Source organism: Phyllostomus hastatus, unplaced genomic scaffold, assembly GCF_019186645.2.
Source record: "Phyllostomus hastatus isolate PE091 unplaced genomic scaffold, TTU_PhHast_1.1 phas_scaffold_93, whole genome shotgun sequence".
In the NCBI taxonomy this organism is placed as follows: domain Eukaryota; kingdom Metazoa; phylum Chordata; class Mammalia; order Chiroptera; family Phyllostomidae; genus Phyllostomus; species Phyllostomus hastatus.
Window position 1 is genome coordinate 20843271 of NW_025334042.1, and position 27767 is coordinate 20871037.

A 27767-nucleotide genomic window follows, 5' to 3' on the forward strand; every position below is an offset into this window, starting at 1 on the left:
CATGGATGTTCCTCTCCCTCTCTCCCTTTCCCTCTCTCTATCTCTTTTTTAGAGATTTTATTTATTTATTTTAGATGGGGGAAGAGAGGGAGAGAAACATCAATGCGTGGTTGCCTCTCACGGCCCCTGGCCTGCAACCCAGGGCGATTGGGAATCAAACCAGCGACCCTTTGGTTCACAGGCCGGTACTCAATCCACTGAGCCAGACCAGCCAGAGCCTTCCCCTCTCTACAAACAAACAAACAAACAAACAAACAAACAAACATATATTTTTAAGTTTCAACCATGAGAAGTAGTGATTACAGATATTATTCTCATTTTATTCTTTTTAAAGACTTTATGTATTGATTTTTAGAGAAAGGCGGAGGGAGGGAGAAATAGAGGGAGAGAAGCATCAAGAGGATGCCCAAACCAGCCAGGGACCCTCCTTTTTAAGGAATGAAGAAGTTGAATGACTTGCCCGGACTGCTAGTGAAAGAGTTGGGACTAAAACCTAAATATTGTACTCCTAACTCTTCGGTTCTCCAAAATCTGACATCAGCGGCTTCTCCCCACCCCCAGGTGGAAACAGCAAGCTGACGGACCCTGAGCTCCGCGGGCCCGGCTTCCAGAGGGAGACGCCTGTGAGAGGGGCCCGGGTGTGCGCGAGCAGCAACGAACTTTCTGCAAAGGGTGCGGTGGTCCGGGGTCACCTGGTGCTACGCCCCCTCCTGCCCTCCTCCGCACTGTCTGGGGAGGGCTGAGGCTGCACTTCCTCTAACTCGGCGTGCCCATCTCACCGCAGACCCCCGATGGGGGTGGGCTGCCTCGACTCGGGGATCCACGTTCCCCGGGGGTGCAGAGGCTCCCTCCTCCCCGGTTTCTACGCCCCTCACTCCTCTTCCTCTAGGTTCTCCCAACCCCTCCGCGTTCCCTCGGTCCCAAACTCTGCCTCTTATCCCTGCCCCCTCCCCTACCTTCCTGAGCCTCCGCACGAGCCAGACCCTTCCCACCACCACCACCCCAAGGCGGACATTGTGTTTTCTCCATTGCACAGAACTTTTGTCTATTTTCTACATTTCCTTGTCGTCTTGGACAAGGACGCAGGCCCGCTGCCTTCACACAGCACAGCCCGCCGCCGCCCCCAGGGTGGCGGGGAGCGTTGCGGACCCGGGTCCCCGCCCTGAGATGAAGGTGGGGCGCAGCTGCTCGGGGCTCGACGCGGGCAGAGCGACGTCCGAGTTCCCTCTCCGTTCTCGCAGAGACGTCCCGGCCTGAGGCTTGGGAAGGACACGAACTTGACTTTCAGTGTGGAGAAGGGCAGATGACTAACGCAGGGAGGGGAAGGTGGCTGCCGGGAGTCAGTCGCAGCCGTGCCCGCCCCGACCCCAGGCTGGAGGGACTGTGGCTTCGGGTCCCAGTCCGCACGCCCACGCCCACGCCCACGCTCCACTCGCGCACCTTCCGAAACGAAACGGCCTCCAGCGGTGCCTTGCGGGGGGCTGCCAGACCCGCCCCGCCCGCCCGCCCTCCCTCCAGTCCGGTCCCGGTGCGAGCCTCTGGGGGCCGCAGGACGCGGCTGGAGGCCGAGGGTCCCTTCCCCGCCCCCACCGCCGGTTTCTGGCTCCGCGATCCCCTCCCTTCCCCGCCCGCCCCCGGCGGCTGGCGAGCGCGGTGCAGCATGCGGCAAAGCTCTTTGCATAAATTATGCTCATGACGCAGCAGCTAAAAAAATCCAAGTAGCAGAAGGAGGGGAAAAAGGGGGGAGGAAAAAAGGGGGGGCCGTGGAAGGGGAAAAAGAAGAAAAATATATATACCTGACCACCCCACCCCCACCCCAGCTTCCCCGGCCCGCTTCCCCGGCGTCCCGCCCCCGCCCCGCGCAGCCCGCGGAGTCCCCTCCGGCTCCGTCCCTCCCGGGCTGGGGGCCCGGGGGCGGCGGCGGGTCCCGACCGGTTCCTGGGCCGAGCCGAGCCGAGCCAAGCCGCACTGGCTTCTTTGTCTACAGGCGGCGGCCGCCCCGGGCCCCGGCCTCCCGGCCCGGGCTGTGAGATGAATCTCTAATCGGTAGCCACCAGGCACCCGGGGCGAAGGCGGCTCGGGCTCGGGCTCGGGCTCCGGTAAGTAGCGGGGTCCGGGGCGGGGAGGGGTTTGCACGGAGGGGGAGGGGGCCGGGCAGGGGAGGTTTCGGGTTTGGTTAATATGCAATGCCCGTAATTAGCATAATTTATATATTTATGATAAAGAGAAAAAAATGCCGCGGGGCCGGGGCTCCAGGTTACTGGGCCGGGCGGCCGGGAGCTCTGGGAGTGGGACAGCGCGCGGTCTCCCGCCTGGGGCCGGGGAGCCCGGGGCCGCGCCCTAGCCTGTCCGCGGACTGGCGGAGACCCCGGGAGGGGCGGGGGCGGCCACCAGGTGGACCCCGCAGGAAGCCTGCACCTGGCCCCTCCCCGTTTCTGCTTCTGGAGCCCAGGTAGGGTACACACCGTGGAGCACATTCTGCACTCAGTCCCCGTGGCGACCAGGAGCGGATTCTTGCCCCACGGGAGAACCCGGACGCCTGGGTTCCCGGCGGTTAAGGTCGGCGGAGGCGGCCAAGGCTACCTGTCACAATTCTATCTGATCACAATACACCGGGAGGGTTGGTGGGACTCAGGGTTAGGGACCTGGCGTTGCTGGAAAGGTTGGAGGGTCACCATTGAGCAGAGCATGAGTACTTCATAAATATTTAATAACAATATTATTATTAATAGATCGTCATAATAATGGGCCCTATATATGCTCTCTGGGCACTCTCACCTGGCAAGGCCCAGGGGGGCTAGTAACCTCCACTTTAGCGTTGGGATCCCTCATTCAAATATGATCGGAAGCCTAAAACCTGCACAAAATAGCCTCAGCTGCTGGGCGGGGGAAATCAAATGCAGTCAGAAAGCCTTCCTGGGCAAATGAAAGAAGTTCTTTGCAGAGATTTTAGCCTCATCTGCTCTTTCTGCATCCTTGTTCCAAAAGTAGAGGGCTGGTCTTCGGTTGTTCATGGACACTCCCCCCTCCCACCCTGATCTTGGTCGTCTGAGGCAGCCCACATTGATGGACAAGCAGTGCCTTCTGTGGAGGGATTCCATGGAGGGTTCCATTTGGATTGAAGTCCTGGTGCTCTCTGTGATGTTTCTGTGACCTGGCACTTTGCTCTCTGCAGTAGAACTTCATTCATTTGTTCACTGGTCCCACAGAAATACCTACTGTGTGCCACATTCTAAACAATACAGATAGAACTTCCTCTGTCATGGAGTTTTCATTTCAGTTTGGGGGACAGGCAGATCATGAACATGGAAACAGACAAGATACTATCATGTGATGTGACATGTGTGTGTGATGGGCTATTTCTTCTCTTGAAGGTACTACCTGGCAATTAAAAAGCCAGAGAAAAATTGCTTCTCTAAGGGTTTTCTGCATTATTAAGGAATACAAGATTAGATCATTTGCCACTCCCCAAGATTTACTCACTATAAAGTCATAATAATCTTTTACATTTTTATAGCACTTTATAATTAAAAACATTTTTATGCATGCTTATTTCAATTACAAATAATGGCAGCAGCAGTAACAATTACATGATGTTTGCTGTGTGCCAGGCCCTGCTCTGAGTGCCTCCCACGAATGTCATCAATTTAATCCTCACAATTATCCATGAGATGGGTAGTGTAATTTAGCCCCATTTTACAGATAAGGAAACTGAGTCTTAGAGGGCGTTACTTGGGGCAGAAGTAACACTCAGCTTGGGTCTTCTGCCTTTAAACACCAAGCTCTTTCTGTGTCAAAATGAGGGACAGTGAGGCCAAAGACCAAGTGATACCCTGGGGAGAAACTGGCCAGGGGAAGGAGGGCTTGGGAATGAGGAGCAGGACAGGCACGTCAGGAGGGGTTAGTGTGACCAGGGTTGTCCAGAACCCAGTACTACTTTGAAATCATTTTAGGTAGCCCAGAACTGGAAATAGGGGCAAAAGATATGAAATAGGACATGTATTTGAGGGAGAGCATAGGAAATATGAGGGGGCTAAGCGGTATGATCTGATTTCTACACTATATTATATTCATCGGCTCCCTGGTGAGTACCAGGTATTACACTAGGCACTGGGCTGTGAGGATAAGTAAACACACCTTCTTGGAACTTACAACCTGGTGAGGGAACACACCTACTTTTTATTTTGCACGTTTTATTTGCCCCCTCCCTTCACCTTGCCTGGGATGAATCGAGTTTGGGCACAAGGGCAAAGGGGCAGAGGGATAAACTAACCCTAACTTTGTCCTTACAAAACTAGTCGTTACTGTTTGACTCTATATGTCTAAGATCACAAATGGTATGCTGGAGAAGGGGAAATAAAGTTGTTCACTCCTTCCCTATCACTTTCCCTAGCCCTTCCTCCCAGCCCCTGTGTGTGCCTAGCCAGCCTACCACCAGCTTGGCAAGCCACCCAGAGCTGCCCAGGGCTCCATGGTCTGAGGCCGGAGGTCTGCGAGCTACCTTTTTCCAAGTGTCCCAATCTTTGGGTGCCAGGATAGCCCCTATCGGCCGTTGTTCCACTTTCCGAGAGGAGGCATGGTGTGGTGTGAGGAGGCATGGTGTGGTAAGAGGAGGGTAGGGGTCTGGGGCAGGTGAACACCTGTCGAAGTTTGAATTGGCCACTGCCTCTCCTGTGTCCTTGGGAAAGTCACCTGACCTTTCTCTGTCTCCATTTTCCTGCAGATAAAAATGTGGATCATAATAAGAGCACCATGCTAAGCATTTTGGTTACATGATCTTATACCATCATTATAACAACCCCATCAGGCTTGCCCATTTAATCACCATTTACAAATAAGGAAATTACACTTCAGAGAGATTAAATCAGCCGCCCAAGATGGCACAGCTATTTCATGGCCAAGCTGGGATTTGAAGCCTATACCCTTACCCCTCTTTGATCCTCAACCTTCTCATCTGTGAGAATGGGGGTAATAATAGCTAATTGTCCTTAGTCCTCTGTACAATAATTCTAGGGCAAGCTCTGTTATTACTGATCCCTGAGAAAACAGAGAGGTAACTGCCCTACTGTGGACAGTCACACTATTGGTCAAGCTTCAGGTTGTGTTTGCTCTGTGGCCTCATGAGGCTAGTGTCAAGGCTGAATAATAATAGTTCACATTTGTTGGGCCCTTATACAACTTACTATAGCACCATCCACATTTCAGATATGGTGAAGGAGAGGGACATGGAGAGGTCAGGCCTTTGCTCAAGGTTTCCCAGCTAAGAAATGGTGAAACTGAGAGATGAACCTAGGTTCTTAACTGCTACGCTCAATTGAAATGAGATAATGTATGTAAATTTTATAATAGCTACCATTATCTGAGCACTTATTAAATGCCAGGCATTGATCTAAATTTTTTACATGCATTAATTTATTAGTAGGTGCCATCACTCTCATTGTTACAGATGAAAAAACTGAGGCATTAAATCATTTGTTCCAAGTCCCACAGCTAACAAGTATCAAAGCTGAGGTCATGAAAGAAAGCTGTCTGTAGAGGATCCTCACTTGTGATACTACGTGTTAAGGGCCTGGTCCCCATAAACTGGCAGTGATTATTATTCTTCACCGAGTGGGAAGGGAAATCTGTGTCCTGGGGCCAGAAATGGAGAAGGGTGGGAGGACATAGAGAAAGTCCATCAGGCAATGACAGCTGGAAAGAGGTGGTGGAATGCCTGGAGTCTGGCCATTTAAAAACAGGGCAAGTAGCCCCAGCTGGTGTGGCTCAGTGGATTGAGTGCTGGCCTGTGAACTAAAGGGTCGCTGATTCGATTCCCAGTCAGGGCACATGCCTGGGTTGTGGCCCAGGTCCCCAGTAGGGGGTGCATGAGAGGCAACCACACATTGATGTTTCTGCCCCTCTCTTCCTCTCTCCCTTCCCCTCTGTGTAAAATTAAATAAATAAAATATTTAAAAAGGAAAAAAGAACAGGGTAAGTAATAAAGAACAGGGCAGGTAGTACTTGTGTGCAGAAGGGCATGTGGTGTTCCTTCACACTAGGCACTAAAGCTGCATGGGCCAGGGGAATAGTGATAGGAAGAGGGGGATTCTGGGCATATTGGAAGGGAGAGCCAACAAGATTTGCTAAAGGAGTAGATGAGGGATAAGAGAGAAGGCAAGGATGATGGCAAGGTTGTTGGCCTGGGCATCTGGAAGGATAAAGCTTTCATTTGCTGCGATGGGGAAAGCTGCATTCAGGCGCAGCAGATCTGGGGTGGAAAGCAGGAGTTTTGTTTTTGATTCGCTGAGTATGAGATGATGTAAGCAACCTGTAGGCCATTGGATATATGAATCTAAAGTTCCCAGGTGAGGTCCAAGCAAGATTTAGATTTGGTAGTTGTCAGGGGCGGAGGGGAAGAGTGAATTGTCTGCCCCATTTTGCTCAGCCCCAGCTACAGGTCTGTACCTACCTCCTACCTACTTCCTGTGCTTGTGGCCTGTTTGAATAGCAACTCTGTAGAAGGTGAGTGGGTGCACAATTTAAATATGAAAGTGGTGTAGAGCTGAAGATGCTGATGTCTGCAAACAAACTCCCCTGTGAGAATTATATAAAAAAGGTGAAATGTAATTTCCCCTGAAAAAAAATGTGACTTGTGACTTTCTGTCAACTGAATATCAGTAAAACTAATTTCAGCTCAAGCAGCCATTCCTTGGAGTCAACTGACTTCACACAGAGTACCCTCCACCCCCCAAAATGACTGTATATTGAGAAGGTGTTTTACACCTTGAAAACCTCAGCCACATGAAATGGTAAGGGAGTAAAACCACAGAAATGAGTCTGAGTTAAAAGTCTGAATGCCATACAAGTGCCATTTTCCTGTACATGGCATAAGATTGTTCATACCTAAAATTTCATGTCTGAAACACATGCCATTCTAGAACAAAGGGGAAAGGACCACACAAAATTTCATTGGGCATAGTTTCTGTACATCCTCTACCACTCTGTATGCGCCTACTGTGACCCCTAACACCCTGTATTGTCCTTATGTTTTCATTTCCTTGACTGTCATGCGAGGGAGGCTATAGACTTCTTGACAAAGCTGGGGAATGTGTTTTTCCCCTGTTGTATTCCCAACACTCAGCATATAGTAACCCCCGAAATGTTTGTTGAATAAATGAAGGACAAAGCATTTCAGATTTTTCCTATGTGATCTTGGGCTATTTTAGGGGGTTCTGATTTACTTGAGATTTACCAGTGTTCCTCTGGGTGTCTTGGAATGTGGCCCTTAGCCTAAAGCAATTCCTAAAGGAGAATGGTAAATAGAACCAGGTCCCGTAACTCATCTCAGTCCCCTCCACTGCAAGACCTGGATGGATGGTCCTGGGCCTCTGGATTTTTAGGTTTTGGCAAATGCCTCAACACCTGCCATTCATTCCCCCCTGAGATTGCCTGCATCTTTAGATGTTAGCACAGGAAAGCCAGAGATAAATGAGCCAGCTGTTAGCCAAGCAGGGCACCTTGCCAGGTTTGCCTCAGGTTGAGTTTTCAAACTCAACTCCCTGGAGAAAGAAGGCAAAAGAGGAGGCTATGGGTAGGCTCTGGCTCCCCAGCCCCCAGCTTCCACCAGAATTGTCCAAATCATTTTTGTCATTATTTACATTTTTAAATAGTTCTTCAAGCCCTGGCTGGTGTGGCTCAGTGAATTGAGCACCAGCCTGGGAACCACAGGGTTGCTGGTTCAATTCCCAGTCAGGGCACATGCCTGGGTTGCAGGCCAGGTCCCCTGTAGGGGGCACGTGAGAGGCAACGACACCTGATGTTTCTCTGCCTCTCTTCCTCCCTTCCCCTCTCTCTAAAAATAAATAAATGAAGTCTTTAAAAAAATAATTGAACCAAATTTATTAAAAATATTTCTTTAAATGTTGTTTTATTTGTTGTATTTATTCAAGATACTAAAATTTTCATTTTAGAACTCAGTTTATAGAACCAAGCCCTAAACTGACGATCATCAGGATACCTTTACCTAAGCCAGTGATTTTCAACTGGTGTGCTGCAAGAATTTTTAAAACATGCAACATCTGACTATTTAGTCAGGAGCACTGACCTCTTCTCCCTTAGATTGTCAAATAAGAAAATGACAACAGCCCTGGCTGGCATAGCTCAGTGGATTGAGCACAGGCTGAGAACCAAAGGGTCACAGTTTGGTTCCCAGTCAGGGCACATGCCTGGGTTTCAGGCCAGGTCCCCAGTGGGGGGCGCGTGAGAGGCAACCACACATTGTAGTTCCTTTCCCCTCTTTCTCCTTCCCTTACCCTCTCTCTAAAAATAAATAAATAAAATCTAAAAATAAAATAAAAATAATAAAAAATAAAACTTAAAAAAATGACAACAGCCAACACAACAATAGCTGTTCACTGTAAATGAATCAAAATTATACTCAATTTTTTATTGTCAGATTGGCAAAAAATATACTATATTCTTTGGTGTGCTACAGAATTTTAGAAATTAGTTTATGTGTGCCATGAGATGAAAAAGGCTGAAAATTGCCACTCTAAGCCTTAGTGTTTTTTTAATCATCTCCTTAAAATATATAAGCATCTTTTTTATTACATTGTGATTCTCAAAGATATTCCAGAGAAAAAAATATGACTTAAACACCTGTAAGTTTTTCTTCATTTCTGTTATGTCAATCAACCCTAGTGGCCCGAGCAGAGCTGCGTTTCTCGTTCTCAGTCCGAGCCCCGACTGCACCACTTCATCAGCATCCGCACGTGCGGCGGGTCGCTCTGTGGGCTCTGCGGGCTCTGCATTCTGACCCTTGTAGTTTTAGCCTCTGAAGAAGGTCCTCTTTCTCCTGAACCTGCTGCACCAGTTTTGCCTTTTCCTCATTTGATTCTTGTTTGTAAAGATTCTGACTCACAAGATCTATTTGGAGACCACTGCGTGACCCGGTACCAAGTGACAGATTCACAGCATTTGATGTTCCAGAAGGTATTTTTCAAATACATCGTGTGTTTTTTTTTAATTCACTGTCTATACGTTTAAATTTTTCTCAAATTTCCAACTTTTTGTTTTTCTGTAGAAGATGCTGGTTTCTCTGAAAAGTTCAGATTGTTTTCTTCGTTCTCTACTTTAAGATGTTGTACCACTCTGTAACAGGGATTAAATGATGTTCATATTTTCCTTAATCATTCTCTAAGTGTCTAATTCATAGGTTGTTTTCTTGACCTGCTTACATGGGGAGGCAGTGGACTGGCGGGGGCCTGTGGGTTAGGTAAAGTCACAGCTGAGTCTGATGGACTGTCCATCTTGGAAATCAAATCTGGGTTTGCCTGTCCCTGAGCCAACCTCAGAGAGTACGGCAAACTCACACAAGGGAGTATTATCCGGCTATAAAAAGGGATGAAGTGCTGGCACATGTTACAACATGGATGAACCATGAAAACATTCTGCTAAGAAGCCAGACACAAGGGGCCATATATTGTAAGATTCCATTTATATGAAATATGGAGACTAGGAAAGCCCGTAGGTCATAAGCAGATTAGTAGTATCCAGGAACTGGGGGGTGGCAGGGAATGGGATTTTGGGTAGGATAGGGAAAATGATGAAAATATTCCAGAACTAAATAGTGGATAGCCCTGGCTGGCATAGCTCAGTGGATTGAGCATGGGCTGCGAACCAAAGTACCAAAGTGTCGCAGGTTTGATTCCCAGTCAGGGCACATGCCTGGGTTGCAGGCTATGGCCCCCAGCAACCGCACATTGATGTTTCTCTCTCTCTCGCTCTTTCTCCCTCCCTTCCCTCTCTAAAAATAAATAAATAAATAAATAAACAAATAAATACATCTTTAAAAAATAGTGGTGATGGTTGTACAACATTGTGAATGTGTTAACATCTACTGAGTTTGTATGTTATATGGGTTTTATCTCATTCAATAAAAACACTCATGAAAAAGTAAAACAATGCAGGATTGAGGAGGTAGGGAAAGGCGAGGAATCCAGACCACTTCTCTGTGCCTGGTTTCCTCATCTATATGGTGATAATAATGCCTCTAGCCTACAGCTGGCATGAGTATTACATGAATTAGTTACACAAAATGCTCAGCACAGTAGGCACTCAAAATAAAAGTTAATTGCCTACTTTTCTATATGCCTATTTGTCCCCTTTATTCCTTTTATTTCTCATAACTGTGTAGTTTGTGACTCCAGCCAGACAGCCTGGCCTTACACGGGCTTCTCCCTCTCCTCACTGTATCCGACAGGCTGCTCTGCCACCCAGCTGTTGTTCTGCCTGCGGTGTGAAAGGCCACTGTGGGCCTTAGGCCACCGCACAAAACCACCTGAGCGCTGATTCTGTGGGACCCACCTGCTGAATCAGACGCTGTGGGAATGTTTATTCAGGACAAATCTGGGGCTCTGTGTATTTTAATAAGTGCTCCAGGTGATGATCATACACATTCAAGTTTGAGGCTGTTTCTATTTAATGCCGTCTTTACCATCTCTTCTAGGAAGTCTGCTCAGACTCCTCCCCTGAGAAGCACTCTGACACCCAGAGCGCTCCTTATCCATGTCTGAGCTTCTGAGTGTCTGGGTCAGAGTTTCCTTGGACTCTGCTGAGTATTTTCTCTCCCAGTAGATGGGGGAACTCCCAGGGACAGATGCCTGCCCCTCTCTGTCCTCTTGTCACCCTGGTTCTTCTGAGTGTAGGTTCTCCTGGGTTGCTGTAGGGAGCAAGACATTTTAGTTTTGAAGCTCTTAGAATCCTTTCTGTCTACAAATTCTTGAGAGAACTTAGTTTCTCTCACTTCCTACCATTCTACTTCTGACTTTTGGAGATAGTATGGAAATTGTATTACTGTGTCATCTCAGCCTTTGCTTTTCCCATCCCATTTCACTCCACAGGATGTGCTAGGTGTAGGCCGACCCCCACTCCGCCCTGACACGTGACCATGGATCCAGGAGCTGGTCCAGAGTCATCTCTGACTGTCAACGAGCAGGTACTTTCTGGAGCAGGAAGGGGCGGGGGAGTTGTGAGGGTGATGGGCCAAGGGGTATCGGAAAGTAGGAAGACCCTATAGAGCCTCCTTATTTTCTGTTTCTTACCAAAACTCATGGTCACTTCACCTGTCCAGGTGTACTTGCCAGGTAGGATTTCTCAGGGGCAACATTTGGGGGTTTAAGCTGTGATTTTAAAAAGTAAAATTGAAATATACAAATGTATAAGTTTACCTGGGGAAAAATTTGAACATTGGGTAATTTGCTCCTGATTTTTCTTCTTGTTTATATATATTTTCTAATTTTTCTTCAATGACCACTTATTACTTACATAATTTTTAAAAGAAGAAAAAAGATAAACAGTTTTTACAATGTAATGGACCCTGGCTGGTGTGACTCAGTGGATTGAGTGCTGGCCTGTGAATCAAAGGGTTGCCAGTTCGATTCCCAGTCTAGGGCACATGCCGGAGTTGTGGGCCAGGTCCCCAGTAGGGGGTGCATGAGAGGCAACCACACATTAATGTTTCTCTCCCTCTCTTTCTCTCTCCCTTCTCCTCTCTAAAAATAAATAAATAAAATCTTAAAAAAAAGAGAATGTAATGGGAGTGAGGTCCTTCGTGAGTCAAGTTTGAGTCAGAAAGGCAATTGCTTCTGGGGGTTTATTTTATTCCCGCTCTCCTGATGGGTCACATTGTCACTTTTTCCAGCAGAGTCTCTGGCTGAATCCAGTTTTCAGGCTTAAGGAGAGTGTTGTGGGGGTGGCGGCTTCAGGCACAGGGCAAATGCAGGGAGGCCAGACACAGAGCTTTCAATGTAGAGTGTCCCTGATGTTTGAATGGCCCGACTGGAAGCATTTCAGTGCTGGAGGTGAAGAGCGAGTGCTGGTTGTTTGAGCAAGAAGGCCGTGTTCTGAGGAGGCCCAGGGGCCTCGTGCATCCCTGGGGCATGGAGGCTCCCTTCAAGGTCAGAGCAGGCCCACAGCAGATGGCACAACTGTCGCCACCGGCCCATGGGTACAAGTTCCAGCCCAGGGGCGTGGGGTTAGCTTGTAGGGAAATCTTGGCCTTTACCCCAGAGTTGTGGAAATAAAGGAATCATGAGCTGAAAAATTTACTCAACATTATGGAGCATTCATTTCCCGCCGCTTTACCTTTGACAGAACTTCTATAAGGTTTCAAGGGTCATGAGGCAGGATTCGCTTCTTGGCCCAGCTTAAGCTGGGGATACTGTGGCAGGGGACCTTGTAGGCACACACCAATATCATAGCAGCCAGAGGACACCCTTGCAAGGCTGCGGGATAGACCTTTTACCACTCCCTGAACTGAGTCCAAGAAAGGGAGCAAATGGAAATATCCCCAAATGGTTTGGCTTCATGGGACTTTTTCCAGCTAGTGTCATGCCCTGGGGCCTACTTCCTCCTAGCCTGCAGCTTGCGCCAGGCTCTGGAACTGTCACAGAGCACACAGTCCTTGGGACAGGACGTCTGCACCCTCAGGTCTCCTTTCCTCTCTAACCCCAACCATACCCAGAGCTCTAATCCCCAAGGGGGGTCTATATCAGCCCCTCCTCCAGCAGTGTCCTGTCCTCTCTTTGCAGGTCATCGTGATGTCAGGCCATGAGACTATCCGTGTGCTGGAAGTTGGCGTGGATGCCCAGATCCCTGCTGAAGAGGAGGGCAAAGGACTGGAAGCTGTGGCCGCTGAGGGCTGCGAGAGCAGAGGCCCTGCTGAAGCCAATGAACCTGCTGGTGAAGCTGGGCCAGACAACCCAGACTCCTCTGCAGAGGCAACTGGTACGAGGCCATTGCCCCCATCTGGCTGGGTCCCACTTGGGTCCCTTCTTGTGGTTCTCTGGCACCTAGATGGCTTTAGGATCTCATTGTCTTCCTCCCCACTGGACAGCCTTTGGCCATGATGGCCTGCACTTCAGGCCAGCTGCTAGGGCTGCCCTGCACTCATTGTCCCTAGAGCTTTAGTTCTGATTTCAGTCACTTCCTGGGATGGGTCAGCTAAGAGGACTGAACAAATCTTAGAGGGGCCTCCTAGGTCTAAACCAGACCCTTGGGCCCTGTGCGGAGAGGACTAGACCTCCAGGATCCTGCCAGCCCTTCCGAATTAGTACCTGCTGTGGTGAAGCTGGGAGGTCCCAGAAGCTGGGGATGGGAGGGCATCTTACCTACCTGGGACTAAGGATATAGGTTAGGTAGGACCTTGCAGAATGCCAGCTGGGCTAGTGTGAGTCAACCTGGTGGGCTTACTTCTGCTGTCCTCCAAAGATGAGTTGAGGGCGTGAGCTTGATTCTCCTATATGGGAATGGATGTGGCTGATCCACCCACACTGCCTTCCCTAATTAACTGCAGGGGCTGTTGTTCTAGAGCCTGGGGCTGGTACCAGGCACCGATTTCTGGCCATTTCATTGAGGACACCATTTCAATGAGGACACCATTTCAATGAGGACACCATTTCAACGAGGGACTTTCCTCATTAACACCTTGCAGAATAGATACCTCCTTTTGCAAGAAGCCTAGGGCCTCCCTTGCCAGTTTCACCAGAACATCAGGATTCATCACCCCTTGCGTTCTGCTTATCTTCCCTTTCCTAGACTGGAGATCTGGGCTGGTGGGGGTGGGCTAAGAGAGGGAGCCAAGAAGATAACAAATGAGAATAGACAGGCTTCAGGGAAACAGCAGCTTCTCAACCAGGAAACTGCTAGACCTCACATCCATCGCTCTACCTGCAAATTGGTGTGCAGACTCAACTGGGGCCCTAGTAACTTGGCCTATCCCCCCCCGCCCCCCCCCCCCCGCCCCCTAGTAATATGACCCTTTTCCCCTTGCCTGGAAATGCACTGCTTCCATGCAGTACCTGAGTTCCCCGGGGCTGAGGGGGGTGGGGGGGTGGGCAGCGCCCTGCAGAGCAGACAGGAAAGACAAGGATTCTTTCTGTCAACCACCTTTTATTCCTTTCCATTGTGGGGATGAAGCCCTTTTTCAGAAAATTTGAGAGGTTTTCCAGGTTTATCCACAGTGTCTTAATTTCCCTCTTCACCCTTTTAAGGATATTCCACATCTCATTTCTTCTGGTGTTTTAATTCTGCTCCTTATCCAAACCTGCTCTTGGGAATAGATCCTAAGTCAATTATTTACACCTTAGCATGAGCGTTTATGGTAGCGTGCATCTTCTTCCAGAGGTTGGTGTTTCACGAAATTTTTCTCTGTAAAGGAATTTTAATTATCGTCACACAGGCAAGCAAGGTATTTTGATGGTACTTCCTAAGAAGCTGCCGGGTTAGATTGCAGACTCAAGGGGACCTTTCTAGATATGCAATGTTAAGAAGCATTTCCTCCTTAAAACAAAACAAAGCTAAGTAATAGAAATCTTTTTCAGGATGAAAAAAATCTAGTGGTTTCTGGCACTCGAAATTACCTCCTAGTCCTTGTCACACATGCATGTTTTTATTGTTGTGGCCACCGAGGGCAGACCATGAAGCGTCACGCTAGCCACTCTGCTGGTTCAGATGCCCGCTTCCTTTTTGCCATAGATTCATAGACCTGTTCTGGTTTTGGCAATTGTTAGACTGTCTAGTTTTTTATTGTCATAACCAGTGCTGCTTCGAATGGCTTTGTATTGGTCCTTTGAAAAATCTTTTCCTTTGAGGTATAGTCCACTCAAATTACTTTTGAAGAGAAATTAATTATTTATGTAGGAAGAAGTGATCACATGAAAAAGTACAAAATCTTGCTATCAATGAGAGGAAAAGTAATTGGCTATGAGCTACTGCATACCGGTTAAGCCAGCAAAATCAACAGTGGTAAACACCAATTCGGGGGACGCGGCGGAGGAACAGGCGCTGCCTGTGCTTCCGCGCATTCGTCTTTCTGAAAGGCTGTCTCGCGGGAAGTGACAGAAGCTCTAAGCGTAGGCAAACTTGGATCCCTCGGTCTTACTTTGGAAATATATTTATTTTTTAAAGATTTAATTTATTTCTAGAGAGAGGAGAAGGGAGGGAGAAAGAGAGGTGGAGAAACATCGATATGAAAAAGAAACATTGGTTGGTCGCCTCTCATACATGCACCCACTGGGGACTGAACTCGCAACCCAGGCATGCGCCTGGACCAGGAATCAAACTGGCGACCCTTCACCCTGCAGGACGACGCCCAGCCAACTGAGTCACATGGCCAGGGCTGGAAATATATTCTAATAAAATGAATAGTTCATTTCTTTGGATTGTAAGCTTTTATCATTCATGCTCATCATATTCCTGTTTTCACTTTCTTATTTATAATTCATTATTATTTGTCATGCAAAATGTTTTTTTAATTTTTCTGGGTTCAGATTATCCTTATCTTCTTTGATTTTTTTTTTTTTTTTTTTTTTGTAGTAGTTAGAAAAGTATCTCCCCTCCATGGGGGAGTGAAATCTGCCATTTTGTTTTCTCTTAGTATTTTATAAGGCTTTTGTTGCTGCTTGCTTGTCTCTTTAATTCCTTAAACAATCTGGATTTCTTTTATAATGTACTATGAACAGTATAGTCCTGAGTTTGCGTGGTGCCTTTCCGGAGTAAAATACGGGGTGGGAACGCAGGGCTGGAGGGTGATCTCATTCAGTGGTTCCCATTGTGGCCATGTGCTGTGTCACAAGGGAGCTTAAAAGAAGACAGACTGAGAAGTACCAGCCACCGGTCACACAGACAGCCTCTGGGAAGTTAAAGCACAGCAGAGAGAATATAGTCAATAACATTGTAGTAACTACATGTGATGTCCGAGGGGTACTGGACTTCTAGGGGTGATCACCTTGTAAGTTACATAAATGCCTAATCACTGTGATGTACACTTGAAACTAATATAATATGGAATGTCAGCTGCAACTGAAAAATTAAAAAAAAATTTTTAAAGAGAGAGAGGAGAGGTGGCTGCCCTCCACTCCCAGACATTCTGATTCATTAGGGCCTGGAAATCTACGCCCAGCCAGGACTAAGAGGCCACTGATCTGGCCTAATACCCATCACCCAATACCTAGACTCCTCTTAATGTCTCACCATATATGAAATAATAACCCTTTTCCTCATTGTGTGGCTTTGAAGAGGCTTCCTGGTGGAGATCCCCAGTACCTGACAAATCAGGACAGCACGAGGAAGCTATAAGCTGGATGAAAAGCTCTGGTTCATGGGAAGTTCCTTTAGAAGCTCACTGAAGCGGCTCATCCAGACTTCAGATCTCAGGGACTGGCAGGGAAAAGCTCCCTGGCCCAGAGAGCCGCTGTGATCCTGAGTGTGGCAAAAGCATGTCCAGTTTTCAGGGACTGTCCTTTTAAGGGCTGCACCCTGTAGAGGCCTTGCCCTTTCCCCAAGCTAGCACCTGCATCCAAAAAGGAGCCTGGAGATGGGCTGAGCAACGGTCCAGTTGCCGGATGAGCCGAGGGAAGCTGCTCCCACTGATTCTGTCTAGACCTCCCTCCCAGACGTTCCCTGCAGGCCTCTCTACTGATGATGTGATAGGTCACAGTGCTCTGTAGAGCCAAAAAACCAGAGACTGATACCCAGCTGTGCATAGGCCTGCATTTTCTTCATCTAAGTGTGGGAAGGAGAGGGCCCACGTTCTAGGTCTGGCACAAGGCTCTCCAGTCTCCTAGTGTCACTACCAGTAGCATTTGGGAAGCTGCCTTCTGGGCCAGGGAAAGCCAGTGATAGGTCTTGGGTTGTGCAAAAATGCAATGGGAGGCTGAGAGTTGCCACTTCAAGCGGCAGACAAGACACTCTAGTCCGCTGACCCCTCTGCTCACACCAGGCTCACTCTTTGTCCTCTCTCTCTATGCCACATGAAGTGAAGTCACTCCCAGCAATCCCTTCAAGCCCTGTCCCCGCGGTCGCCACCTTCAGCCAAGCCCCAAGCCAGCCTCAGGCATCGCAGACCCTGACGCCACTGGCTGTACAAGCTGCCCCCCAGGTAAGAGCCACCCCTGGGACCTGGACAGAGGGCAGTGGGCAGAAGCAAGGCATGGGATCTGGCAACTTCACGAGGCAGGATAAGGAAGGGGCTGTGGCTTGAGGGAGGGAGGGAGTCCCCCGTTAGGCACCCCGGCTTTCCCCTGCCCCAGATGAGGCCCACTGGGAAAAGCAGGTTTGCCAGGTGATCTTGGGTCCAGCAAGGATTGTAGAGTTACATTAACCCTTTCATGCCACAGGCCATCTGTCTATCTAATGACGGAATGAGTAACTACCCTTGTCAGTTCCTCCAGTAGGTGCCTGGAAGAGTTAATGCACTGCTCACAGTCCTTGTGTAGAGCCCGGGGGCAGCCCCACAGCACAGTGAGCTGTCTCCAGGGTCCTCTGGGAGTGCTGAGCTCCCTGTGACCTTTCCCCGTACGCGCAGATTTCCAAGGCATTCATCAAGGGTAGCCTCCATCAGAGCTTCTCGGAAGCCTCTGTGGGCCCTTGACCATTTGATTCCATCAGCTCCTACCCCCGGCTTTCTGGCCATAAAACGTTGGTCCTGTGGGTGAGGGCCCAGGGAAGCCTGGGAGCAGCACTCTGCAGTGGCAGAGGCCTGCGCACCCTTGGCCGTCCTGTGAGCAGGGCCAGGTCCTTTCTTCGACTTGGCGGCTTCTCTGAAGGCATAGTCTGTCAGGCACCCCCTCAGGGTCGAGCCTCTGGCTCAGGCCAGGGCTTGTCTCTTCCCCGCCCTCCTCGGCCTTTCCCCCACTGCCCTCAGAATGCTTTGTTTGTGCTCTGCTGGGTCTGAGAGACCCAGTGTTTGCGCTGTCAATGTTGATTTTTTTTTATTTTTTCTTTTCTTTTTGAAATCTTGTTTGCTTTTGCAGGTCTTGACTCAGGAAAACTTAGCCACAGTTCTGACAGGAGTTATGGTTCCAGCAGGGGCAGTTACTCAACCTCTTCTTATCCCCATCAGTATTGCAGGTCAAGTGGCTGGTCAGCAGGGGCTGGCCGTGTGGACAATTCCTACAGCAACCGTGGCTGCCCTCCCAGGACTGACCGCCGCTTCTCCTACGGGGGGAATTTTCAAGCCACCTTTAGCCAGTCTCCAAGGTAACGGCAACTCTCCCCAGGACTGCACCTGGCCCCCCACCACTCACCACCACCATTCGTGCTCGTGGGCCTGCCATGTCGGACTCAGAATCCACGGCCTGCCCAGGACGACAGCCCTGGAGTCTGGATGCGGTGTCCCAGGCACCCAGCCGTAGAGCTGCTGCAGCACCTTGGGACTCTAGGCCGTGACACCATGCTGGCCCAGCAGGCCTGTCTTACTTCAGCCAACTGTCTAAGACTGCCCCTCTCCCCCCACGCCAGAATTCACCCCATGACCAGCCAGCCTCCTGAGAAGGACTGCAAGAAGATGCAACTTCTGGTTTCGAACCTACACATCTCCAGGCCCAAGGGAGGGGGGATGAGAGATGTTGGCCTGTGCTGCCCCCCACAAGGATCAAGGGAGTCACAGCTGCCTGTCCCCCTGCCCCACCACCCCGATACCCTCTCGTTCTTGTGCCAGATCCCTTGGGATTGGAGCTGCTCTGGGCTGCGGCTAGGCATTTGAGCACCTCTGTCTCTGCCTTGCTCCATAGCAGCCGCCGTGCTGAACACCGCTCTCCCGGCACCTGTGCAAGCTGCCCCACCGGTACAGGCCTCCTCGCCTGCCCAGCCCCGGCCACCAGCTCAGCCCCAGACGCTGTTCCAGACCCCGCCGCTGCTGCAGACCACGCCTGCCATTCTACCACAGCCCACTGCTGCCACCGCCGCTGCCCCCACCCCCAAGCCAGTGGACACACCCCAACAGATCACCCTCCAGCCTGCGGGCTTTGCATTTAGCCCGGGAATCGTAAGCTGCTGCCCTCACCCAGGGCTGACCAGGGATGGACTGAATCTTGGGCCAAGGGTAGAACTGGCAGGGGAGGAAGGAGGTGGAGTACCAGTCCCCAGAGTGTGGCTCTTTTCCAACACATCAGCAGAGATGGGCTCCCTCTGAAGCCTTCTCCTTGCAGCTACCAGCCCGTCCATCCCAGACGAGAGCAGACAACCTCTGCCAAGAGGGCTGGGCACATTCTCCAGAGCCTGAACCACTGCACCAGCCTTGGAGGGTGGGATGATGTCTGGGGATTGCAAACTTGTGAGCTGTCACTAAGGTGGAGCTGGAGGCTCACAGCCCACTGTCAGTGTCATCCACAGTGGCTCCGAGCTTGGCAGTGGAGCTGTTAGATGTGACTAGAATCATGTCAACCCCTCCAGTCTGGCCCTTCTACCCTCCCAGGCCTGGCCTGAAAGATTAGCCAGAGTTACTCTTCCATGGCTTTGATCCCATCCTTCTCGGCCGACCCCCTGCCATCCCTAGCCCTGGATGCTGTTCAGCCGGAGGACATGGGCCTGTAGCCCACGTTCCTGCATATCTGCCCCACATCCCTACCTCCCCACCCCAGTGCCTTGAGCCCTCTTCCCTCTGCCTTGGGCTCTTACTGTCCCCTCGGCTTCTGAGCAAGGCTCTTCCTCCACCCACAGATCAGTGCTGCATCCCTCGGAGGACAGACCCAGATCCTGGGCTCCCTCACTACAACTCCAGTCATTGCCAACGCCATTCCCAGCATGCCAGGGATCAGCAGTCAGATCCTCACCAGTGCTCAGGGACAGGCAAGTGGTGAAAGCCAGGGCTGTGGGATGGGGGCTGTGGAGAAGCTGGCCAGAGGACCAGGACTTGGACCGAAGGTCACAGAATCTCAAACAGGGTGTCAGAGTGCTGTTCCTGTCTCCCGTGTGTCAGCTCTCTGCTGATGCTGAGACCAGGCATGGGCAGAGCCGCTACCTTGCCCTAGAGGTGCCCACTCTAGTTGAAGTGAATGCCTACTTCATTTATCGAGACCTACTTTGTGGCCAAGATCTGTGCTAGGTGCTTTCTCATACGTCATCTCACTTCATTCTGGGTGTAGATGTACTAGGTAGAGACTTTTGTTCACATTTCACAGGGAAGAAGGCTGAGGTTCAGAGAAATGAAGCCACACTGCTAAACTGTGGCAGAGCGGGGCTCCCATCCGGGTCTGTCTGACCCCACGTGCAGACTCGTTCCTGCTCCATCACAGCTCTGCAGACAGGGTGATGGAAGCAGCTCCCACACTGAGTCCTGCACTTGACTGAGGAGGAAACTGAGGCCCATAGCGGTTAAGTGATTTGTCTCAGTCCCTTCCCCAGCCAGTGTGGGGATTTGGGTGCAGGGTGGAGCTGGATACCACCCTCGCACTGAGGGTCCCTGCCTTATTTCCTCCCAGGTTATTGGAACACTCCCGTGGGTAGTGAACTCGGCCAGCGTGGCAGCCCCGGCACCAGCCCAAAGCCTGCAGGTCCAGGCTGTGACCCCCCAGCTGCTGTTGAATGCCCAGGGCCAGGTGATTGCAACCTTGGCCAGCAGCCCCCTGCCTCCGCCTGTGGCAGTCCGGAAGCCAAGCACGCCTGAGTCCCCTGCTAAGAGTGAGGTACAGGGGCCGGGGGTGGGGCTGGAGGCTGGCAGTGGTATCTGGCATGACTGCAGCTAGGACAAGGTTATTCTCTGAAGCCCCTGGGAAAGTGGGGCACCTCCCCAAAGTTAGGGAAGGTCCAGGAAAGAAGGCTCACAGGAGTCACACATACTCTGCCCAAGGAAACTGCACACGCCCCCAACCCCTGCCCACACACCAACAGCTGGTCCGTGTGCCCTCAGAGGCCAGTGCCTTTCTGAGAAGGCCTGGGAGGAGGCAGACAAAGCAAGCTGGGCCTTCACCAGCTCCGGGGTGAACAAACTGCTAGAAGAGCCCCGGAGAGTCATTCTGCACCCCTCCCTCTTCCTCCTGCACCCCTCCACCCCTCCACTCTGTGCTGTGGCTTTGATTATTCATTTATTTGCTCATTCTAAGAGCACTTTTTGAGTGCCTACTGTACCTCAGGTACTGAAGATGTAGAGATGAGTAAGACGCCCTTCGTAGCCTTAGGTATCTCAGTGCTGGAGACAGTGCAAGGTACCCTGACAAAGACTATGAAGGGGCATTGTAAGGAAACCCAGAGAAGGGCGCTGTCGACAGACTGTGAAGTTCATTACAAAGCTTCGCAGAGAAGGGGCATTGAACTAACCTTAAGGGATGAGTTAGATGAGAGTCTTTTACCATTAGGAAATTGCAAGCAGTATAGGACACAGGGGTTCTCAAATGGGAGTGCGCATCAGAACCACCTGGAGCGGTCTTTAGAATGCAGACTTCCAGGCCCCATCCCAGACTTTCTTATTCAGTAGGTCTCACGTGGGGCCCAAAAATTCCCCTTTATAATGCGTTCTCAGGTGTTGAGACCCATGGTTCTCAAACGTGGTAGCTGCTTCCCAGCTTTGAGAATAACCTCTTCGCCTCATCTGGAAAATGGGTTACAAGAGGACCAATTGCAGAAGGTTATGAGTATGAAGGACATATTGCACGGAGGCAATTAACACTTAGTACACAGGAAGGACTTGAAAAATGGTGTTTTTATTGTTGTCGCTGTTAAGAGCTAGCTAGCGAGGGTTCATGGAAGGGTTTTTAGCAGGAAATGGCTGATTAAACGTGCATTAAACAATTTCCTGTCAGCAGGCGGAGCCAAGAAGTGAACTGTGGTGAGACTTGAGTCCTTGTCACCTGTTAGGAGGCAGGCAGCTTCAACAGTTCTAGCAAGAGACAGGGGACTTGACCCCAGCCTAAGGCCCTGAAAAGCAGGAAGGACCGGACTTCAGAGCTGCCAAGAGGTAGAATCCAGAGAACAGGACCCATCCTAGAAAAATCTGAACTTTTCCAGAAGCTTTTTAAAAACACAATACTAAAAATGCTAATTTCATATAGTTATAGTTTCTTGCAATTGTAAATAATACATGACTTTACAAACATTCCAAGATCATATGTAGTGTAGAAAAGTAAAAATGCCTTTTAATTCCACCTCTATTTTTTTCCTGGAAATTCATATGTATTTTTTTAAAAGAATTATTCCATAAAACCCAGTTTTCACTTGCCTTTTTGTTTCCACTTAGCGCTATGAGCCTGAGCTCGCTCCCTGCCAGCAGTGGAGAGAGATACCTGGCTCTTTTGAATGGCTGCCCTGTGTCTCCTTGTAGGGAGGTCCCCAACGTCATTTGCCAGTTCCCTATTAAAGGATGTTTGGGCTTGGGAGGCTCTAAAATAGGTTAGGTTTCTCCTCTGAGGACAGATTCGAGAGGAGTTATCTCAAGGGGGAACGTTTGTTGGGGCATTGACCAAGTGTACTGAGCCTTTTGAGCCTCGGACCTGCCTGTGCCACAGGTGGCCATGAGGCTCCAGCTTGGTGGGACAAGTTGCTGTGTGCTTGTTTCGGAGGTCATTATCATCGGGTGGGTGATAAGAAGTAGCTTCTAGTCTTGCGTTTTGATGGGGCACAAGTGGGTGTGTGGACATCGTGCCTTTTTTTGCCCCTGTCTCTGATCCATGCAGGGACTCCGACCCCCTGAGCTGGGCAGGTGGGCAGTAGGGGCTTATTGGCTCTCTTCTCACAGGTGCAGCCCATCCAGCCTACGCCAGCTGTGCCCCCACCTGCTGTGGTCATCGCTAGCCCAGCCCCAGTGGCCAAGCCATCTGCCTCTGCCCCCATCCCAATTACCTGCTCGGAGACCCCCACTGTCAGCCAGCTGGTGTCCAGTAAGTGGCTCCCAGAGGAGGTTGTGGAGAAAGGGAGAGGCATTTATTTGGACACGCTGACTTCTTTGAATTCTGCTCTCCACATAAATTTACTGGAGTCTAAAGGGCAAGGGCAGACTCGTGATGCCAGGGACTGCATTTCTTATTCCTGTTGAGCTGGATTCTAGGCATGATGAGAGTGGAGGCTGTTTCTCTGAGGAGCCAAGCCATTGACTGTCTCTCCCACAGTCCCGAACCCAGTATCTGAGGGATGTGGATGACCAGTGGGTGTGCCTGGGGTCCCAGAGTGTGGAGAATGGGGAGGGTCAGCAGTTAGAGCTGGGAGAACTTGAAAATAGATCCCTACCTCTAGACAGGTTGGTCCAGGCCCCTTTCCCCCCAGTCTCATTTGTCTTGGGGACAAGGTTAATGAAGATCTTAGGGGTGCATGGGCGTTTTGCCAAATGTCCTCACCCCTCTGCACCAGGCCAGGCCAGTGGGTTAGGTAAGCAGTGATGATTACCTTCCCTCCGCACTCACCCCTGGTCCCTTCCTCTGGCCTAGAGCCCCATACCCCGAGCCTGGATGAGGACGGGATCAACTTAGAAGAGATCCGGGAGTTTGCCAAGAACTTTAAGATTCGGCGGCTGTCCCTGGGCCTCACGCAGACCCAGGTGGGGCAGGCTCTGACTGCAACAGAAGGCCCGGCCTACAGCCAGTCAGCCATCTGCCGGTGAGTAAGGCTCCTGGGCAAGGTCAGAGCCTGCTCGGGTGCCCGCTGCCACTAGGTGTTCACAGATACCCACCTGGGTATTTGACCTCATTCCTCTGCCTTGCTCCTGCCTTCTTCCAAACACGGATGGCTGCTTTAAGCATAGACGTGAATACTTGGAGGAGCCAAAGACTGATCAGGTCCTTCTGCGGGGCCTCTGATGTTTATCCTCCAATCCCGAGCATTTCCCAACACACGGTCTTTATCTGGGATGCCAAGACACCCATCCACTCGGGAATCCTAGAGGGAAAGGAGCACAGCTCACAAAATTAGTTACAAAGGTGGGAACTTCAGTTCTGACTCGGCTCTCAACTGTACCCCACCAGCACCCCTACCATGCTTCTGTCCCCCCCTCATGTAAGGCATGACTGGAAGGTGATGCAGCTGGTTTTCTCTGTGCAATGCACAGACTGGTCTAGTGCCAGCACCATAGGAGGGGTAGCACAGGGTTTCAAACAAGAGTGAGGGTGTGGCTCGGGGGCAGCCGGAGGGTCTCATCGGCCTTCCAGTTCCGCAGATAGACTATGGCGCCTCTCAGACTCAGCGCCACGGCGGGACCTCTGTAGTCACATCCGGGCTCACCAGGAAGAGTAGTCTGACTTAGCAGCACTGCTAGGAGAGGGTAATTAGAGGAAGACAGCACTGATGACATCCATTTGCCTCACAAGATAATACCTGAAAGGCCCTGCCTTGGTGAAAGTTCTAGAATGGTTGTTCATGTAGCAGTTGCACTGTTGCCACTGCACTGCTGGACTAAGGCCATGGGAATGGCCCCTCTGCTATGAACTGGGACCCAGGGCAGTCTGAGAAGTCTGGGTTTGCCTGAGCCAAGGCCCGGGTGGGGGCGGGGGGGACTTGGCGGGAGTGGTGAGGAGCAACACCTCTTGGAGAGTGCTCCCACCCAGTGTGGGGGTAAGACACTCTCACTGTCCCTTCCTGGGCTTGGGTCACCTGCAGGTTCGAGAAGCTGGACATCACGCCGAAGAGTGCTCAGAAGCTGAAGCCCGTGCTGGAGAAGTGGCTGAATGAAGCCGAGCTCCGGAACCAGGAAGGCCAGCAGAACCTGATGGAGTTTGTGGGAGGGGAGCCCTCCAAGAAACGCAAACGCCGCACTTCCTTCACCCCCCAGGCCATAGTGGCTCTCAATGCCTACTTCGAGAAGAACCCACTGCCCACGGGCCAGGAAATAACTGAGATTGCCAAGGAGCTCAACTACGACCGGGAGGTCGTGCGGGTCTGGTTCTGCAATCGGCGCCAGACACTCAAGAACACCAGCAAGCTGAACGTCTTTCAGATCCCTTAGGGCTCAGCCCCCAGCCCTGTGTTCCAGCACTTTGTACTTGTCCCTTGGCACCCGGCTGCAGCCACGGCTGTGACAGCACCTGTCGTTCTGCTACATGTGGCTGTGCTTGTCCTGGGTCTTGAGACTCCACCGTGTGCATGTGTGTCAGTGGCCTCCCTCCCACCCCCCACATAGTGCACACCACGGGGAGGCAGAGGAGCCTGCCGAGGGTGCCAGGCTCTGGCTGGTCATGCTGAAGGAGGGAATTGTGGTGTCACTTAAATAAGCACTTTGCTAATGTGGTTTTGGAAGAGTGAATTCTGCCCCGTCTTTGGGGCAGGGCTGTAGCAGCCCCTAAGGACTGGCTATTAGCTCTTGTTTTCGATGGCATTCTCTTTCCACCCTCTCTTCTCTCCTCCTCTGTGTAAGTGTGGCAGGTATGGCGTGTCCACAGGACCACAGACTCACCCCCCTTTGCCTACAGGCACTCTGTCCCCTGAAAGAACCTAAGAGACACAATTCTGAAAAGTGTGATGTGCTGCTCAGAAGGTCAGACTTGGTGTCTACCTTGACCTCAAGGTCAGAAGGTTCCACAGCCTTGGGACCAGAACATGGCACCTCCTCCCACCTCTCCCTGGTTCCTATGGAGGAAAATTGCACTAAAGAAGAACCTTTTTTTTTGTAATCCATGTTGGAAGGAAGCAACAGAGAGCTCTAGCTGTCCTGGAGTTGACCTGGATCTGTGGTAGGTCAGGAATTTAGTAAGTAAGGCCATTCTTCCAGGTTTTAATCTAATCTCTGTCCATGACCATCTCCTCCCAGAACCGTTGCAGCCTGGAAAACCCGCGACCCCCGTAAGCAGACACTTTGGAGAAAAATGAGGAAAGATGTGCTGACTCTTTCTCTTGTCCTCACATTATTCCCCAACCCCGGATCAGGGCCTTCTCAGAAGGCGCAAATTCAACAGCAAACTGGGCAGCAAGGCCTGGGAGGAAGGCCAACATCCAGAAAGGGCAGATGGCAGCCCAGGAAGGTCTTTTGTGGAAGTCTAACTCTAACTTTCTTTGTCACTTTAAGCCTTGGATACTGGGGGAGAAATCTTGTTTTGTTCAGAGACTTAGACCCTGTGTTTGTGTGAGCAATCCCTCCAGTGCTCCACTGAACCAAGAAGGCCCCTGGAGCAGGACAGCTTTTGCCCCCAGAGAGGGTAACCGTGGCACTTTGGGGGTTGGCAGCTCATCTGGGCTCCTAACTGAGTGTCCCAGCCCCAGTGTGGCTGGGTAACCCCTGGAACTCTGCATGCGGCTCCAGGAAGTCAGCGAGCACCGAGAGGTTTGCTTAGATGAACCCAGCCTTGCTGTGCAGACTGTCTGTCCAGGGCCACGAGTCACGGGGGTCAGCCGCCACCCACCCCCTTCACTACTCCTGTCCTGACAGAGCCGAGTCTCTAGCAGTTGCCCTCCACTGCCCCTCACATGATACACCCCGAGGAGGTGACTGCCCGGTGAGGGCCTGTCACCAGCTCTGCTGGTCATTGCAGCCACCTCCTAGCCTAGCTTCCTCTAGAATGCTGTTTCCTGCCTACAACTGGTCCCTCCCAGGCCCCGCAGTGCCAGCATGGCCACCCTCTGGGTAGCCCTGCCAGTGGGAAGACAGCTGTGTGTCAAAGTGCCACATGCACACACTCCCGCCCACTGTATTGGGACCAACAAGCCAGCCTCAGTGCAGTGGTGGTGAGGAAGCGGGTGGGCATCTTGCCTGCCCCAGCTTCCCAGGAGAAAATGTCTCCAAAGTGGGGAGGTTCCACACTCAAGTTCAGGGTTATCCACCTGTCTCCATGAGACGAAGGGAGGGGTGTTGTAAACAAGTGTTCAGTAACACTTGTTTACAACAAGTGTTATAAAGTACTATAAAGTGTTATAAAGTACTGGAGTTTGTTAAGGATTCAGTGATTTGCCCTCCAATAAATTAGAGAGATCCAGGCTCTCACCCTCAAACACTTGAGTTCAGATGCGTTTTCTTCCAGGTGGGTCACAGGCAGTATCCAGGAGTAATGGATAATCCAGGGTGTGTCCATGGCAGTGGCCACGCAGTACACCGTCTGTCTGGTATCTGGGCAGGAAAAGATAATGAACTGCTGGTCTAAATTAGGGCTGGCCGTGCTTTCTCAGCTCCCCTCTCATCTAAATTTGTCTTCCCAAGGCTGGGGTACAGCGAAACCATTTTCTCCTCTGCAGGGAGGATGGCGGGTCTTCCAGAGAAACAGTGTCGGGGGTAGGATATTTGCAGACTGGATTCCCCAGGCAGGAGGGCGCAGAGTGTCCCTGAAGTGTGCCCGAAGCAGAGCTCGCCAGCCTCAATCTCCTGCTTCCCCCTGTGGGGAACCCCCCGCCCTCACCCCGGGAAAGCACCTGTGGCGCTGAGGTGGGTTTTCTGTTTTGTTTCTGGAAGCATCAGACTCTGAAGGGAGTTGATGTCAATTTTGTTTTGAAAGCAGCTTTCTGGACTTAAAGCCAGAGCTCAGCATCTCCTTTGCCATGGAAAGGAGGGAGAAACGGCAGTTCTGGTTTCACTGTTTGCTTGTGGTTTTGTTTGTTGGTTTTTGTTTTAAATAAAAGAAAGACCAAAACTTTCTATGGCCTGGTGAATTAGCTGAGACCTTTGAACCTGCGTTATGCATGGTATTTTACCTAGGTGAGGTCTGAGGAAAGGATCTGGCCAACTGGATTGAGGAACACACTTGAAATTGGAATGAGAATCCCTGACCTTTTTTGGGTCCCTGGACACCCAGTCATCTTCCTACGGTTGGATTCCCATCCAGTCTGAAGGCCAGGCTCTGATGCTGAGGTTCTGTCTGTCCCCGACATGGGGCCAAACCTACTGGGGGCTGGAGTGAGGGGTGGGGAGGGGAGAAACACTGGATGTCGTTGTGTGGAATAAACAGTATTTTTCTTCTGCACTGGTCTACATGTTTTGCCTCCACCTCTCAGGGTGGGGAATGCAGGTCTTCCTGTCAGAGGCCCGGGAAGTATCAGTGAGCTGCCAGAGCGCATGGCCTGGAAAATCCCACTGCAAGAGGGTGCAGGCCCTGCAAGACCTGCAC

At 50.9% G+C, this 27767-nt stretch overlaps 1 protein-coding gene and 1 pseudogene across 6 annotated transcripts; one reads left to right on the forward strand and one right to left on the reverse strand.

The window, feature by feature from the left end:
- The first annotated feature begins 1831 nt into the window (after positions 1 to 1831).
- Positions 1832 to 27557, forward strand: POU6F1 (POU class 6 homeobox 1). Of its 6 annotated transcripts, none has more exons than XR_006784621.1 (12): positions 1832 to 2099; positions 10881 to 10975; positions 12570 to 12765; positions 16797 to 16918; positions 17793 to 18018; positions 18552 to 18805; positions 19480 to 19608; positions 20241 to 20444; positions 22490 to 22631; positions 23175 to 23343; positions 24340 to 27088; positions 27359 to 27557. XR_006784621.1 is itself a non-coding variant. In XM_045829481.1 (12 exons), the coding sequence occupies exons 3-12, from the start codon at positions 10928 to 10930 to the stop codon at positions 24683 to 24685; spliced, it is 1836 nt and encodes a 611-aa protein (XP_045685437.1). In that variant the 5' UTR covers positions 1832 to 2099; positions 8888 to 8970; positions 10881 to 10927; the 3' UTR covers positions 24686 to 27557. The 6 variants fall into 6 exon arrangements, 5 of the variants coding, with proteins under 5 accessions (XP_045685437.1, XP_045685436.1, XP_045685439.1 ...); XM_045829481.1 differs by adding an exon at positions 8888 to 8970 and having other exon boundaries at positions 24340 to 27557; XM_045829480.1 differs by having other exon boundaries at positions 24340 to 27557.
- On the reverse strand, positions 8738 to 9320 carry LOC123812610 (annotated as a pseudogene).
- Positions 27558 to 27767: the final 210 nt, after the last annotated feature.